The sequence below is a fragment of the Cavia porcellus genome, unplaced genomic scaffold, assembly GCF_034190915.1.
Source record: "Cavia porcellus strain 051 isolate PalLab524CR breed Dunkin Hartley unplaced genomic scaffold, mCavPor4.1 scaffold_29, whole genome shotgun sequence".
NCBI classification, from domain to species: domain Eukaryota; kingdom Metazoa; phylum Chordata; class Mammalia; order Rodentia; family Caviidae; genus Cavia; species Cavia porcellus.
Genome location: NW_026947512.1, coordinates 17476885 through 17493981, shown reverse-complemented (window position 1 = coordinate 17493981; position 17097 = coordinate 17476885). Strand labels below are relative to the sequence as shown.

Sequence of the window (17097 nt, the reverse complement as noted above, 5' to 3'; positions counted from 1 at the left end):
ATACTACAAAGGGTACTGAAAGGTATTCTAGATGAGAAATTAAAATGACCACAATTCAAAGAACAACAATAGAAAGAAACCACTAGGCTGTGCAAGCAAAGAATGAAGGAAAAAGCAGGGAATGGACAGCAGGAAAATACCATGATAAAGAGAAGCCAATACATAGCAGTTGCAACCATCAGTTCATCAATCAAAAGACACAGACTGGCAGAATGGATCAAGAAACAAGAACCAACATTATACTGTATATAAGAAACACATTTAAATAAAAAAGAAACTCACAGATTAAAAGTCAAAGGGTGAAAAACAATATATCATGCAATAGGAACCCAGAAAAAAGTAGGAGTAGCTATTCAGTTTTCAGACTATGTGGGTTTCAAACGAAGAATGAAAAAGAGAAATAAAGAAGGTCACTACACACTTGTTAGGGGAAAAAATTAAGAGGAGAGAATGATCTAATTGGATTTGTCTTGCTCTTCTTTTTCTGTTTTTATTTGTGCTTGTTCTATTTTTCTGATGTGAGAATTCACCACTGTAAAGTTTCCTCTTAAAACTGCTTTCATTGCATCCCACAGGTTCTGGAAAGTGATATTTGTATTTTCCTTTGATTGTAGATATTATTTAATTTCTTGTTTAGTGTAACTTGTGGCCTAGTGGTTGTTCAGGAGGGTGTTATTTAATTTTTATATCAAGAAGATTTAAAAATTCTGAATAACCTAATATCAGTTAATGAAATTAAAAACATAACTAAAAACTTATGAAAAAAAATTTCAGGTTCTGATGTATTCACAACTGAGTTTTACAAGAAATTTAGAGAACATTTAATGTAAATACTCCACAAACTCTTTAATGAAATTGAAAGGAAAGCAATTCTCCCTAATTCATTTCTGGAGGCAAATATTACCTTGATACCCAAACCAGAGAAAGATACAAACAAACAAACAAATACTATAGGCCAATCTCACTAATGAAGATAGATGTAAAAATCCTCAATAAAATAACTGGCAAACAGAACACAGCAAGTCATTACACACCATGATGATATACACCATGACCAAGTGGGATTCATTCCAGGAATGCAGGAATGGTTTGATATACCCAAATCAATAAATATAATGTATCACATCAACAGAGCCAAAGACAAAAATAACATGATCATCTCAATAGATGCAGAAAGAGCTTTTGATGAAACTCAACACTCATTCATGATAAAGACCTTACAGAAAATTGAAATAGTCTTTACCTCAACCTGATAAAAGCCATCTATGACCAACAACCAACATCATACTGAATGGGCAAAAATTGAAAGAGCCCAGAACCTGGGACTTTCTTTGTTGGTAAATTTTTAGTTATGTTTTAAATTTCATTAACTGATATTGGATTATTCAGAATTTTTATAACTCTTATTCAACATAGTTTTGCAAGCATTAGCCAGAGAAATTAGACAAGATAGAGAAATAAAATTAATAAGGAGAGGAAAAGAAGAACTTAAATTGTCATTATTTGCAAATGACATGATACTCCACATAGAAGACCCCAAAAACTCTACCAAAAGACTTCTAGAATTAATAAACAAGTTCAATAGCTGGATACAAAGTCAACACTCAAAAATCAATAGCGTTCCTGTACACAAGAAACAAAACTCACTGTGAGTGAGAAATTAGGGAAAGCACACATTTTCACAACAGCATCCAAATAAATGAAATACAGGAATCAATCTAACAAAGGAAATAAGAGTTCTATATATTAAAAATTACAGTACTCTAAAAAAAGAGATTAGTAAGGATATGAGAAAATGGAAAGCTATCTCTTGCTCATGGATAGGGAGAGCTAACATTTGAAAATGGCCATACTCCCAAAATTGTTATACACATTTAATGCAATCCCAATCAAATTACCATTAACATACCTCACATTTCTAAAGAAAGCATTCCTAAAATTCTTTGCAACCAGAAGAGACCTAGAATAGCAAAAGCAATCCTGGGCAACAAAAGCAAGGCAGAAGAAATCACAATCCCTGACTTAAAATTATATTACAAAGTTATTGTGATGAAATCAGCATGATATTGGCAAAATAACAGACCTGATGGTCAAAGAAACAGATTAGAAGATGCAGACACAACTACAAAAGGGCCCAACAAGTTAACTGGAAGATAGTCTTTTTAATAAATGGTGCTAGAAAAAACCTTCCACATACTGAAGACTAATACTAGACCCACATCTATCACCATGCACTAAAGTCCAAATCAATCAAAATCTAAATATTAAAACATAAACACTAAATCTATTGGAAAAGATAGTAGGTAGAAATATTGACGATATATGGTTAGGTAGAGACTTCATGAATAAAACCCAAACTGCATGGGAAGTATCTCAAAGAATCAACTACTTAAACTCATCTTACTAAAAAGTTTTTTCAGTCAGGGATATAGCTCAGTGGCACAGCACCTTCCTGGAAAGCACAAGGTCCTTAATTTGATTCCTGGTACCAAAACAAACAAACAAAAATGGTTTTTCACAGCAAAAGAAATCACCAACAGAGTGAAAAGAAAGCCCACAGACTGGGAAAAAATTTTAGCCAATTGTCCCTCAGACAAATGACTTCTATATAAGGAACTGAAAAAACTCAGACCCCCAAAATTCAAAGACCCACTCCAAAAATGGGGTTCTGAAATGAATACACACTTCTCAGATGAAGTATACTAATGGCAATTAATATATCAAAAATGTTCAACATTGGTTATTTGAGAAATGTAAATTAAAACAACACTGGGATTGTATCTCGAGAAAAATGGCTGCTACCAAGAAATCAACCAATAACAAACGCTGATGGAGCTGTGGAGGAAAAGGATCCCTTCTCCTCTGTTGGTGGGAGTGCAGACTGGTGCAACTACTGTGAAAATCAATGTGGACAGTCTAAAGGTAGGATTAGAAGTCCCATTTGAACCAGCTGTCCCCCTTTGGGCATTTTTCTGCAAGAATTAAAAAACGTCATAAAATGTGGTATTTTTATACAGTGAAGTACTACTCAGCTATAAAGAAGGATAAACGTGAGGCTTTTATAGGTAAATGGATGCAACTAGAGACCATACTTATAAGTGACATAAATCACACTCACGTGTAAATACTGTATTGTCTCCCTAGTGTAAGAAACCAAAAACATAAGTCAGATATAAAATCTGCAAAAAATATCATAAAAGGGAAATAAAGTGCTCAAAATGAAGAACAACTCAGATAGAGGAAAGGAGAAAAGAAGGAAGGGAAAACGAAGGAGAAACCGATGAGCCACTCCTCATTGCATGTTCCTGACTCTAAACCACAGGCTGGTGTCGGGACTCCCCCATGTCCTATCAGACCTCGCCCTTTGGGGCACCCCCATCTTGTCCCATCAGGGGTGACTGCTGGGCATAGATGTTGGCTATCTCTTTCTCTCACACTCATATTCCTTTTCAAAGTGTGACTTGGCTTTTAGCCCTTTGACTCACCTCCAGTTTGGTCACAAAGGGCAAGACCACTTCTGACCAGCAAAGGACACTCCGCTTCGGTGCCTGTTGAGACAGCTGCTTACTCTGTAACCTCTGAGCTCTGAGTAAACACTCTTGGTCTGAGAGACACCTGGTAGCCCACAAATTAGTGTTTTACTACCAGATGGCTTGGCCTCATTATAAGATTGATAATAGCCACCTCCTTCCATGACTTAGATACTTTTTGCTACCACAAGAGCAAATGGTCAGATTCTATATCTTCAGGACTTTCTTGCTCTCAGGGGCCCCCTTCCCTCATTCAGGCATGTGGGGCCGCCCAAATACTTTTGGTTTGCTCCACACTGCCAAAACTCTTACCTGACAATCTCACCTACCTTACAGACAATATGCCCTCCATTCTTGCCCCCCTACGATACCCACAAAACTCTTCTTGTTCTCCACTAATGCTGTTATCTTTTCCTTCACCACCCACCTCCTCGTCCATTCCTCCATCACCATCTTCTCCTCACCCCATCACCCCTTCCCCTTCCTGCTCCTCGTGCATTCCACCATCATCATTTTCTCCACGCCCCCCCCCCACCGGATCGCACTCTTCCACCCACCACCATCTGGCAACCTTCCCACATTCTGTCTCATTATCTCTACCCCACGCACCTTTGACATGGTTCTCACCGCAACCTTTCCTTCCCCCTTGTGAGATAACAGTCACCCAAAGTATCATCCACATTCATGTCCCTTTTTCCTGTTCCAGTCTTTCCCATATCTCCCAGCATTTAATGTCCTTTACTGCTGACCATTACATCAAAGAGTTTAAATTCATCACTCAATCCTACCTACAGAGATATTTATGTTCTTCTCACTTCCACTGTGTCCCCTCAAAAAAACTAAACTCCTGTTTTATTTCCCAAGCAGCTCCAGACATTCAGACTCAGTTCAAAAAGTCAGACCTTGGCCCTCATTCCCCTCAGAGAGATAGGTTTAGAGATGGCTTTCTGTGTCTTCAACAATAGAGAAAAGCAATAAAAACAGGGCCACCTTTAAAAAGGTCGCGTTCCAGGACGACCTTAAAAAGATTGCATTTCAGGCTAAACTCCAAGGCCAATTTCTGGCTGCTTAGGCAATAGCAGCAGCACTTGGGGTTCAAAATAAAACACAGACAAAAAAATCTAAAATCCCGAGCTCCCACTGTGCTTCAAATGTGGCAGAAAAAGAACACTGGATGAGCCTGCCGTGGCCCATGGCCACAACTGGGAACTCATTCCATTTGCAACCAAGAGGGCCAGAGAGCTGGTAAGTCATCGCCTTCCTGCCCTCACAGGATAGGACACTGCCGCCACATGGATCATCACTGGCTGATCTGCTCGGCATCAGCATCTGAAGAGGATTGGAGGCCATTGAGGAATCTCCCAGTGCTCCGAGTCTCACTGGACAGCTCAGGTAAAAGCCTCTCTTTTCTTTTTGACATAGAGGCTACCTATATTATCTTCTTGAGCTTTCAAGCTGATGTTCCTGGTCTACAGTCTCTGCTGTTGGAGTTGATAGCCAACCTACATGACCTCTCCAGACAGGACCTACTCCTTGCAGATTCTAAATTCTTTTCTTTACACATCATTGTCTTGTTATCCCAATCTGTCCTGTACCTCTTTTAGGCAGAGACCATCTCCAAAATCTCAATCTCTCTGATACTCTCTGTCTCTCCATGGCTCTCATAACCCAAACCTAACCATCAGGCCCTGCTGAGTCAGCCCCTTCTCTGCCCTCCTCCCTCATCAACCTTCCAGTCTGGGTCACCTCCCGTCCCACTCGTACCACCCATATTATTTCAGTGCTAACTCACCTCAAACACTCCTGAGTTTTCCCTTGTGTTCCCCAATACCCAGTAACCCCTAAATATCAATGGAGGCTCAGAGCTATAATCTGCTGCTTGTTAACTAATGGGTTTCTAAACGTCACTTACTCACCTTACAACACCACTATTCTCCCTGTCCTCAAATCCAGTGGCTCCTATCTAGTCTAAGATCTCAGAGCTATTAACAATGTGGTAATGCCAATTCACCCAGTGAATGCCAAACCCTTACACTGTACTGTCTCATATTCCTCCATGTGCCTCTTACTTTTCTGTATTAGACCTTAAATATACATTTTTCACTATTCCCTTACACCCCGATTGCCAAGATTTCTTTGCCTTTACATGGACAAACTCGTTCTCATCTTCACTGCCATACTTTGGATAATCTCTCCTTACAAAAGAAAAACTTTTCTATTTCTCTATACCTTTAGACTCAAACACCTCACATTGCCTAAAATAAAGCCCTCAATCTTACTCTCTCTCCTACTATTCCTTCTCATTCTCCTTCTAGGACACATAACTTTACTGATAATCTACTCCACAATTATCAAACTCAGTATTCCTCTTTGCCACATACATCCCAACTTAAAATATCAAGTTCAAACCAAAATTCTCCAGTAATATGATACACAACAAATAACCCCAACTCAAACCAAGCCTCTCCCAACCCTTTATATGAGCTCCGACAAGGCTCCCACCTTCACCTCCACCATCTCCAAAACTGATAACAAAACCCTTGCAATGATTTATTACATGGCCATCAATACATTTGTTACTCTTCATTTCCTGTACCATCAGCTTTACCCTTCCACACAAACATGAGACATAACTATAACCACTAACAAAAACATCACTTCAGACATGATCATCAAAAACATCTCCTTTTACCAATACTCCTTAGGCAAAATAGAGATATGTCTTTTATAACAGAATGGGTTCCCCCTCAGGCCTCATATTTCATTTGAAGTCCTTTAGAATCTCATTCCTAAGTACTCTTGCTAATATTGTCTCTCCCTCTGTATGCCTGGACTCCCCACACCTGGACTCCCCACACCACAGATCTCCATTTCTTCTTTCCTTAAGTAGACATTTGAGACTGTCTCCAGAAACATTAAAGACAAGACTTTTCCATATGGACTTTTCTGAGGGACTGAGCCCCTATCTCCTCCCTTTAATGCGACCTCTCATACTACTCATCATATTTTTACTTATAGACAACTGACTTTTAAAACTTTTTTCAAGACTTCTTCAATCCATGATATGCATCTTCACCACCAGAGAGTTCCTTGTCCTGGATGAGACCCCTGGCACCAGCTCCTTCCTGGGCCTAACCCATCATCCTGACAACAGCAACAGCCCCACCAGGAAGCCCCTCCCCAGCAAAAAGCAGTCTAAAATGACCGCCACCCCTGTTCACCCATAAATCAAAAATATGGAAATAGTAGATTCTGCCAGCCTGAAGTTTAGCGGTCTCTAACATGACATCAGCCCAACTCGGTACCAGGCTCAGAGAAGCAACTTATCTCTCCAAGAGTAACTTCTATCCTTCTAGTTCCGGGAGTAAATTTCTCATTCTCCCTTTTGCACATGCACTGAGCCCTCTCCAACCCTGACTCCACAACCACTGAAGTGCTCCACCCCCACCCCCAGTAAATCTTCCTGTTTCCTGTTTTGCACATGCAGATGCTCCTTCAAGTCAGCCATTGATGTATCATTTTGTCTACCTGCCAAGCCCTTCCTCCAGCCTGACCTGATAAAAGTACTTCCACTTCTGAGGATGCCTACATCTCTTCTGCAGCCCTTCCATGCCCGCAATAAAGGCCTCTTTTCTCCTTTCTTTGTCTGTCCATCGTGCCAAAATCTTATCAACATGTAACCTTGGAACATTCTTTTGTTGCTTTTTTCTATTGATTTTTTTTTATCTGTCTATTCATTATTAAGAGCATACACTTATCCACTTCTAATAACTGTTTAAAAACACTTGTGTGCTAATTCCAATATGTGGGTCATCTTGATTTTCTTTTCTTTTAAGATATAATTTGTTCCCACCAAAACATATGTTGAGTGTTGGTCCCACTGTATTGATATTGAGGAGTGGTGACAACTTCAGGAGGTGCTTGGGTGGTGAGCGACCCATTCTTATAAAAGGGTGAATACCATCTTTCAAGAATAAGGGCTCACTCTCCTGTGCAGATTAGTTACCATGAGGACACCTCATGATAAAGTAAGATTATTCCTTGCATTTTGTCTTCTCCAACATGGCCTTTTCCCCTCCCATTTTCCATCAGGAGTTGATGGGGAATGTGGCCCTTACCAGCTTCATGTTGGACATTCCAGCCCCAAGGATTGTGCTGTGTAAAAGCTCTTGTCTTTGTGAATGATCCATTTTCAGTTGTTCTGCTAGCAACAGAGTATTAACTGAATTAGATGATATGATTTCCCATTTTTCCTGGCTCCTTAATTTCTAGATTCTCTTTCATTTTCCAGTGGTTGTCATTATTCCTCAATCCAGAAAGTCTCTCACTTTCAGAATTTTAGGCCACCCATGTGTTAGGGTTTGTACCTGGATGTCCTCTCAATGGCTCCTGAGTTCACAGGTGGGGCTTTAGGGAAGTGACTGGATCGTGGGTGTGTGGTACTTGATTAGTCCATGAATGGGCTTATAGCTGGGTGCAGTGTTGGAAGCTGAAGCCTTGTGGGAGGAGGAGGGTCACCAGATGTGTGGCCTGGAAGTATTTAACCTTCCTACCCGCTTGATGCCTGCTGCTTCCTGCCCGATATGTCAAGAACTGTTTGAACTGTTTCTTTATGCCTCTCTGCCTAATGCCTGTCTCAGATCCAGCTGACTGTAGATGGAAACCTCTACAAACTGTGAGACAAAGGAAATTTTCCTCCTTTAACTTGTGGTGTCAGGTATTTTGTGCCCACAATAAGAAAGGCACTGCACCATACCCACTTGTATCTTTCTTTAAGCAAAAAGGCAGAACAAATAGACAACTCTATGTATGTTGCTCTATTCTCCTATGAGTGATGACTTCTCTAAAATACATGTGAAATTATTCACTCTATAGTTCCTTCAAGGAAGATCTTTGCTGTTTTCTTCCCTTTGTTCCTCAGAGTTTATAATTGCTGTCATTCAGATGGTAGGACTGGAAACTTACAGAAAATGGAATTCTGTCTTCTTGTTCATGTTCAGTCTTTTGCACTTATAAGACATTAAATTCAATCTTCAGAGAAAGTTTAAATTTGGCTCTTTTCAATGCCCACCCTCTTACTTATGCCAAGTCTTTACTTAAGAATCATTTATTCTAACAGTTCTTCCTGATCTACCTTATCGGGTACCCTGCTCCTGGCACCTCATGCACTACTTTCCAGTCCGTTGAGTGCATTGTTTCTTTTCATCATCTTCTCTTCCTGATTTTATGCTGTATATTGACTTTTCATTCTGTTTTTTTATATTTGTATTCTTCACTAGACAATAAGCTCCATGAGTACTGGAATTTCCATTTCCTTTCAGGAACATAATATTCCTTGCAACTCTGCTCACCTCATAGCAGAGGCTAAATATTCATTCAATGACTAGCTCATGCTAGACACATAAAAATACACCTATACCCAAATAAGTTCAACTAATATATTATGAAAGATAGCTTTTTTGACAAATAGTGGTAGAGCAACTGGACAGCTCCAAGGAAAAAAATGAATACTGATCTAAAACTCATTTTTTATACCAAAATTAACTCAAAATAAGTCCTTTAATTAAATGTGAAATTTAAAAATAAGACAAAATTTATTTTTAAACCAGGAGAAAAATCTACAAGATCCAAAAATTACACATAAAGTAGAAAACTATAACTGAAACTATACACATAAGAAACAGTTGATAAATGGGACCTCGTTAAATGTACTTTGGTCAATTCATAGACTTCTCAGCAGTAAAATAGAACTGCTGACATTCAGAAAAGCCATGAGCATAAATAAAATAAAGGATTTTTGTATGGCATCCAGGGCTTGTATCAGTATCAGTGTTCATTCATTCAGGACTTCCGCTTTGTCCTTTTGTGATGACTGGAAGGAAGGAGGTAGCACTATTTGCTTTCTAGATACCAACCCCATTTCCTTAACTCCCTTGTCTCTATCTACTCACCTATTTCCCCTTGGCAGTTAGTTACAAAATTAAAATGCACTGGATTTCAGTGGAACACACCCTCTGGTCTAGATTCTGGCACAGCCACTTATTATCTGTAGTCATGGACAAGTATTATTTAACTTTATTTTTGGAACTGAGATTTTAAAAGCCATAGAGTGGTTATGAGACAGATGAAAGCAACAGCCTCATTCAGTCTTTGACAGTGGAAGGGAGGAGGGTGGTTGGCCAACAGCGGACGTGTTCCTCCCCAGCTGCTCTAGGACAACTTGCCCCGTCCCTGGGTGTCCTCCTGCCATCCCCCTGAGGTTGCTTCCTGGCTGCTGTCCTAGCCTGTCCAACAGGAGGAGAAGTTTGCAGCCGTGACACCCCCTCCCAGCTCCACTGCTCCGGACTGAAGTATCAGGGAATCACTCTAAAGTGCCTAAATCAGGGAGGGCATGGTTGTCTCCATTCCTAACATCCCAAACTCCCCAAACTCCAACAGCTGTGACAAGCACAGCCAGAAATCCTGAATATTTCTGGGTTTCAGCTCTTGCCATTTTTCTCAAAAACACAGCAGCTGTCAATCAAACAGCTCCAATCATACCACTGCCACCCTCACCCCCAGAATCACTGCAGTGATAGATATAGCTGTCCTGGAGTAATGCACCCATTTGGACTAATCACAGGCCTGTACTTGGGCCAATCAGCAAGCCTGAATTAGAACCAGTCATAGGCCTAAATTTGAACCAATCACAGGCCCACTACTGCTATCTGAGCAAAACTCTCTGGGGCATTTTCTGTGTTAGTCTTGGCGGGCTCCCTCTGGTGTACTCAACCTCCTTGTGCTGCACACAGGTCCTGTTGAAATAAATCCTTGGTCTTGTGGTCCTGTCATTCTGCTTGTGTTTTATTTCTCTGGTTGTGTGGGCTCAGAAGGTCATGTGAATGGCCTCAGGATACGGACTACAATGGTGTGGATGAATCATTTGTTTTAAAACAAAGGGTGGTAAATAATACAGGCTGGTATCCCTGACCTGCTCCAGAGAGAGCTCCCAGCAAAGTCAGTCAATAGCATGGAGCATGAGTAGGCTTCTTGAATTGAGCAATTCAGCTGAGTTTTACAACTAAAGGAGATCGCTGATGGAAAACTCTTAGATCTTAAGTCAGTGCTGAACAAGTAAAAGGAATGAGTCAAACTACTCTTCTAGTGAATGTTTTAAACTGCTTCTTACTTGATTTTCTTGAGTTCTTTTTCTAAAATTAAGCAAATCATGGTGAATCTATTTTCGTTCTCTTCAGAAGGTTGAAATTTAATCATGTTACAGTCCATGTTGCATAATAATCTACCCAGTTATTTCTCATAAATTGCAGCTAAGCACTTTGATTTTTGACCTCTTGTAATACACTTGGTGGGTGACCTGAATGGGAAGGTCATTTGTAGATATTTCCCCTAACTCATCTTCTTTTAGGAAGCATCAGCATATCTCTCAGTATCACTTCCTATGAGAGAGAGCTTCTCTTTCATTCCTTCACTTGCAGAGAGTAATACAAGGCTGGATATACCATGTAGTTGACTGAATACCGCACAGTCTTAGGGACAGTCTTGTGGACCCTTCCTCTCCTCTTGGCTCGCCACTCCCATCTGATCCTCTGTGTGCTGGAGAAAGTGTCCTAGTGCTTCAGAAACTATTGTTCTCTCTTAACAGATGAGAATGGCACCAAAGTCTGATTCACTAAATGAGTGGGGGAAATCAGGTGTGACAAAAAGGAACCTCCCATTCAGGTACTATCTTATCAGCTCGTCATGCCTATCGGTACTTTGGAGTTTCTCATATTTCTTTTCCCGCTAGGCTTTAGGACTTTGGGAAGGAAGCTTAACTTTTCCCACCATTTTTTGTTTTCTTTGTCAAGGCCATCCTTTTAAAAGTCACAGGTTTTCTGAATAGAAGTGCCTCTCAGGAGTACCTTCCTCTCCCACTGTAATGTCCAGATTCCCAAAGCAGACTCGGCTCTAACTTGCTTGAGGGTGCTTTCAGGATGACTGAGACTGCCCACTTTGAACCCATGTCCTTGTTTTAGCACTCACAGGTGAATTATTTTTATTTCTTTGTCCACTGCTGCCATGAGCAGATGAGGGCTACCCTGGAAAGGCCCCCAGAGCTCCACAAGGTTGCTTGTTCCTGACATAGATTCTTCATACTAGAATTCTTGAGATTTCAAAGGTCCTTTGGCTCAAGTGATTCTGGAAACCCCAGTTCTGGCCTCTTCCCCTAATCTTCTTCCTAATTCAGCCTCACTCTTGACCCGGTTTCTCCCAGGCTTAGCTGTTGTAGATTGCTGTGCAGCTGCCCTCTGGTTTGACTGTTGTTTCCACAAGTTCTCTCTTCCCTCAAGGTATTTCAAGGCAGAGCTGCAACCTCTGAACTTCTGGTGGTGCATGGTCCACAGGTGCCATGGGGCTCACATCGGGGAGCAGGTGCCCATCTCTGAGCCTCTTGGGGGCTCTGACCTTACTCCTGTGCCCCTCCAACTTACAAGGTAAGTAAAATGGTCTTGAGAGCACAGGGCCCCAGGATAGCCTGCAGGAAGGCAAGGTCAGGTAGTCTCTTTATTCTGTATCAGACATTTTGAATCTGTGGTCAAATCATGATTTATACTATATTGTGGGAGGTGTGATACATTGTTTTATTAAATTGTCATTTATTTTTAAAAATTTTACATTTTTATTTTTTAGCATGTGTTTGCAGTTCATGCAATTTATAGTCATCTTCAGGAGTGGTTATGTGCACAGACCACAGCTTATTTTTCTAATCCCTTTGCTCTCCCCTTCAATTCCCCAATCCCATTTTTCATTCTTTTTGATATCATTAATCCTGACTGATACTATGGTATATAAGGTTATACTAACTGAGGCCATTGGGTTCCTGTGCATGACAAATCTTTGTTCTACTCAATTCCCCTTCCCCCCCTCCTCAGCCTTCCCGCTTTTTCCCTTGGACCACATCCCTGTTACAAAAATTCATCTCCTTGTCTCATTCTCCTGTTTGTTTATACTTTACTTCACTCAAGTGAGAAATATCATATGGTATTTAAACCTATGTGTCTGGTTTATTTTGCCCAACATTATATTTTCCAGGTGCATCTATTTTCCTGCAAATGTCTCAAATCTATCATTCTTTATAGCTGAGTAGTATTCCATTATATAGAGATACCACACTTTCTTTATCCAGTCATCTGTTGATGGGTATGTAGGCTGTTTCCCGGATTTTGCTATTATGAATTGTGCTATTGTAAGCATTGTTGTGCATGTATTGCTATAGTATGATGTCTTAAACTCTTTGGGGAAGATTCCTAGAAGGGAGACAGCTGGGTCATATGAGATTTCTCATTGCAGTTCTTTGAGAAATCTCCACAATGATTTCCATAATGGCTTCACTAGTTTACATTCCTACCAACAGTGCAGAAGGTTTCTTTTTTCACTGAAGCCAGAATTTGGATTTTTGGTTTCTTGATGATTGCTATTCTTTGTGGAGTAAGTCAGAATCTTTGCATTGTTTTAATTTGCATCTCTGTAATGGTCAGAGGTGTTGAATTTTTTTTACATTTGTTGCTACAGTCAATCATTTATTAACAAGTTAAATGTTTTATGAGTAACAATAAATTATTAGTTTCCATTTTAATAATGACAAAGTTTTACTATGAAATATTTTTAAAGATTTTAATATTTTTAGATATATGCAATTACCATTTCTAGAGGGAAAAGATCTTGGTCTGGAAAAATACTTGGGATTTACTCTAATAAACAGATAAGAATAATTCTAAAGAACTTCATCACATCTAAATATGAAAATGCTTATAATTCCTTCTTTTTTAAGTGAGTTTTTTTTATCTCCTGCTATGTTTGCTAATTTTTTCACCCTTTACAATCTGTAAATGAAATATAAAATGATTATTGCCTCAAATTCTGGAAAAATCAACTAGAATTAAAGTTATAAGGAACTGTGCATGAAAGTTCTTTGTAAGCCATAAAATATTACACAAATACAAAGTTTTATTTTTGCAATTGGTAAGTAAATTGTATTATCAAGCATGTAAAGCAAAATTTCCCAATGACTCTCTTTTGTAAAAGATTTAAAAACAAGTGCAATTCTTGGAGTTAGTGGGAGAAAATTGCTTGGGTGTTCTGGGCTTGCACAGCCCTTAAAGGCTTTTGCAGGGCAATTCCTCCATATCACACATTTCTCGAGTAGAAGACTCCTCTTCCACCGATATTAAACTTGATATTGAAAGGTCCTTCTTAGCCCACCAGAGCACCTCCTCTTACCCTGGTGCGCTGTGCAGGGCGTGGCCTCTGTACAACAAACTGCACTGATTCTTCTCACATGCTGTCTGACCATGGGCAAGCTGCCTCACCTCTCTGTGTTCCTGTCTTTCTATTTATAAAATGAGAACAATAATAGTTACTTTATGGAATTGTTTGGGAGGAGATTACATGAAATTTTTTATGGTGTTTAAAGCATTGCCTGACACACCATCACAAGCACACACACAGAGTTAAATATTTAGAAGTACTGAAAAAAATAGTTCTACATATAGTGACCAATTGTACCTTCTGTAAATACATGCATATAAACCCTTATTCCTTTGTTGTTTCTGCCTGAGAGGTGGCACCTTTACTTTGTGAATTGTGCTGTGTTGTTTCACGAGTAATAAGAGTAATGGGGAAGAAGAAATATCAGCTAGTAAATCTCCTTGTGCTAGGAACCTTGAACATCCCCACAGATCCATGTGTGAAAGCCTTGGTCTCCAGATGGCACCGGTGGAAGGTGTTGGAGACTTAAGGGTGGGCCTCAGCAAGAAGTCTTCCTGTCACCAAGGGCACCCTTGATGGGAACTGTGAGACTCCCAGGCTCCCCCCTCTTTCACTTCTGAGTCATAATGTGAATGATTTTGCCACAACACACACTGCCAGTGATGTGCTACTCCCTATGGATCTGACAGCAATGGCTTCACCTGCTCATGAACTGGAGCCTCAGAAACTGTGAGCCACAATAAACCATTTCCCTTTCTCAGTTAACTAGCTCAAGCATTTTATTACAGTGATGGAAAGCTAACATTCCTTAATGAGTCCGAAAAAATTCTTAGCTAGATCAATGATTCCAGCCCATAATATCAGCACCTTACTAGGCTGAGGTGAAAGGACCAAAGGTCTGAGCCCAAGCTGAGAAATTCAGCAACTCAATGAGACCCTATCTAATGATTAAAAATTTTTAAAAGGCTGGGGGTGTAACTCAGTGTGAAGGCTCTGGGCCCAATTCTCGGTATTATAAGACAAAGTTCTCACTTTCTGTTTCCAAGGTTGCAGCTCTCCCCCTGAGATTCCACATGGGAACTACGCATACCTCACCGGATACCTGGTGTTCACTACCCAAGTGCAGTACGAATGCAATGAAGGATATGCTCTGGTGGGAGCAGCCATAATCTCCTGCGGGTTTTTTGGGTGGTCACCACCAGCTCCTCAGTGTCAAGGTAACCTCGGCTCCTCAAGTACAATAGCACTGCCGAGCAGCTCAGACGTAACTCAAAGAAAGAAGGGTCTATCCAGCTGGAGCAGAGTCTCCCCAGTTCATGCTTGGCCCATGGTTGGCCATGGTGTTCTTCCCAGTACCCTAGAAACAGTACCTCTGGGTTCTTATATACTCCGCTACCTTTCAGAAGAAAGTTGACTTCTCTATTGGTCACCCGGCTGTTATGGCAGACTATGCAAAAATGTTCGTAAGAACATTGTTTATATCTTTTCACACTCAACAATTTCAGAACCTAAATTACTGGCACTGCTTTTGTTCTATACAGAAGAAAATCGAGGCAGAAGTCCTATATATAAATAAAGAGCTCAGACTCTGGAATTAGTGCACACTCTTGCTCTACCCCTTCGAAGTACTGTGTGTGATTTGTGGTGAGGTATCTAGCTTCTCCATGCCTGTTTCCTCATCTCTCTAATCAGCATGTCCATGCCTTTCTCAAAGGGCAGCTGAGGCTTCATGAAGTAACGTCTGTAGCATGCTCAGCACATAAGCAAACACTGACAGTGGGGATAGTGGTAATAGCACCACGGTGGCAGGAGCAGTGTAAAAAGAAAAGTAGATTTCAACAATATTTCTTATTCCTTTTGTTATCAGTGTCAAAATGTCCTTTCTTTGAGATGAATAAGATAATAAGGTAATATATTCTACTTACAGCTTTGTGCCTAAAGCCAAAGATACCAAATGGAAGGCTGTCTGTGGAGAAGGAGCAGTATATCAGCCCTGAAACTGTCACCATCCAGTGTGACCCTGGCTATAGGATGGTTGGCTCCCAGAGGATCTCCTGCTTGGAGGACAAATCTTGGAGCCCAGCTGTGCCCAGCTGTGAAAGGGTGAGTAACACTCAGTCAATGAATTTTCTGTCATTCGACACTTATCTTAGCCTGCTTTTCCATTTGGGGACAAAATTCCAGACACCTGCAGTTTAAAGGAGGAGAAGTTTATTTTGACTCACAGCTTCAGTTTGTGGTTGGCTGGCTCCAGGACAGAAACAGAATAGCAAGGGACATTGCAGAAGGAAAGGTATAGCAACCCTTAGCAACAGGAAGCAGAGAGAGAAAGAGGAAGCTTAGAACATGCCCCCACGCACCCATCTCTAATCAGGCCCCGACTCCTAAGGGAACATTCAGCTATGAACTTATCAATCGATTATATTATTGATGATACAACTCCTGCTGTGATCCAACCACATGAGAATCCTGAGGAACATTTTAGATCTAAATTGTGACAATACCTTAAAACAAAATACAGATCAGGTGGTTCGTAAAAGGAGAAAAATAATGTCCTAAAGTATCACCTCAGTCATTCGGGCCAATGTACTGTTTGTAGGTACTGTTCTTATTGTACCTCTTTGTTTCACATACAGACAGCCCAGGTGGGCAGCAGATTTTATTAACAAGATATCCTGGCTCTGACCCTAGTATCTGGTTAGCTTTTGTTTCAATTCTCGTCAGTGAGTAGATCTGACAGAGCCATTGTCCTTTCACACATTTAGCATCCTTGTAAGCTTAGACTCCCTCTGTGCTTGACCTAAATCTGATGAAAACCTACAAACAGATTATGGATTAGGCTCTTGAAAAAATACTTCATCCCAAAAGATGCTTGACCCTTTACAGGAAATGGGAAAGCTTTCTAAAATCATCATTTTGGTTTTCTTTTTCAGCAAGTTCCTGAAGATCACAATATTGTCCAAGCAGGAAAAAGTCTCTTACAGTGTCTCCCAAGTCCAAGGGACTCAAAGGTGGCCCTGGAATTATATAAACTTTCTCTGGAGATTGAAAAACTGGAGCGAGAGAGAGACAGGGGGAAAGTCATTTAAATATACTACAGCTCTTTTCCTAGGAAGATGAAGCAAAGATTTGCTTTTCTGTATAGCTGAGAGGAAACCTCAGTTTACCAGCTCTATTTAAACATTTATTGCAATAAATGTTTATTGAAATAAACAACTTTGGTAGAACTTGTTAATATGCATAGTGACCCTGGACTGAGAAATTATTAATAATTTATATCATTGGGGCTGGGGATTTAGCTCAGCAGCATAAGCACCTG

General features: G+C 40.3%; 1 protein-coding gene across 2 annotated transcripts; it reads left to right on the top strand.

Moving 5' to 3' along the window:
- Positions 1–4634: 4634 nt before the first annotated feature.
- LOC101787735 (apolipoprotein R-like) lies at positions 4635–16994 on the top strand. 2 transcript variants are annotated; one of them, XM_063239734.1, is made up of 5 exons: positions 4635–4922; positions 11861–12004; positions 14825–14995; positions 15706–15881; positions 16712–16994. In XM_063239734.1, exons 2-5 carry the CDS (start codon positions 11920–11922, stop codon positions 16865–16867), a joined length of 588 nt encoding a protein of 195 aa, XP_063095804.1. In that variant the 5' UTR covers positions 4635–4922; positions 11861–11919; the 3' UTR covers positions 16868–16994. The 2 variants fall into 2 exon arrangements, with proteins under 2 accessions (XP_063095804.1, XP_005006017.2); XM_005005960.4 differs by lacking the exon at positions 4635–4922 and having other exon boundaries at positions 11762–12004.
- Positions 16995–17097: the final 103 nt, after the last annotated feature.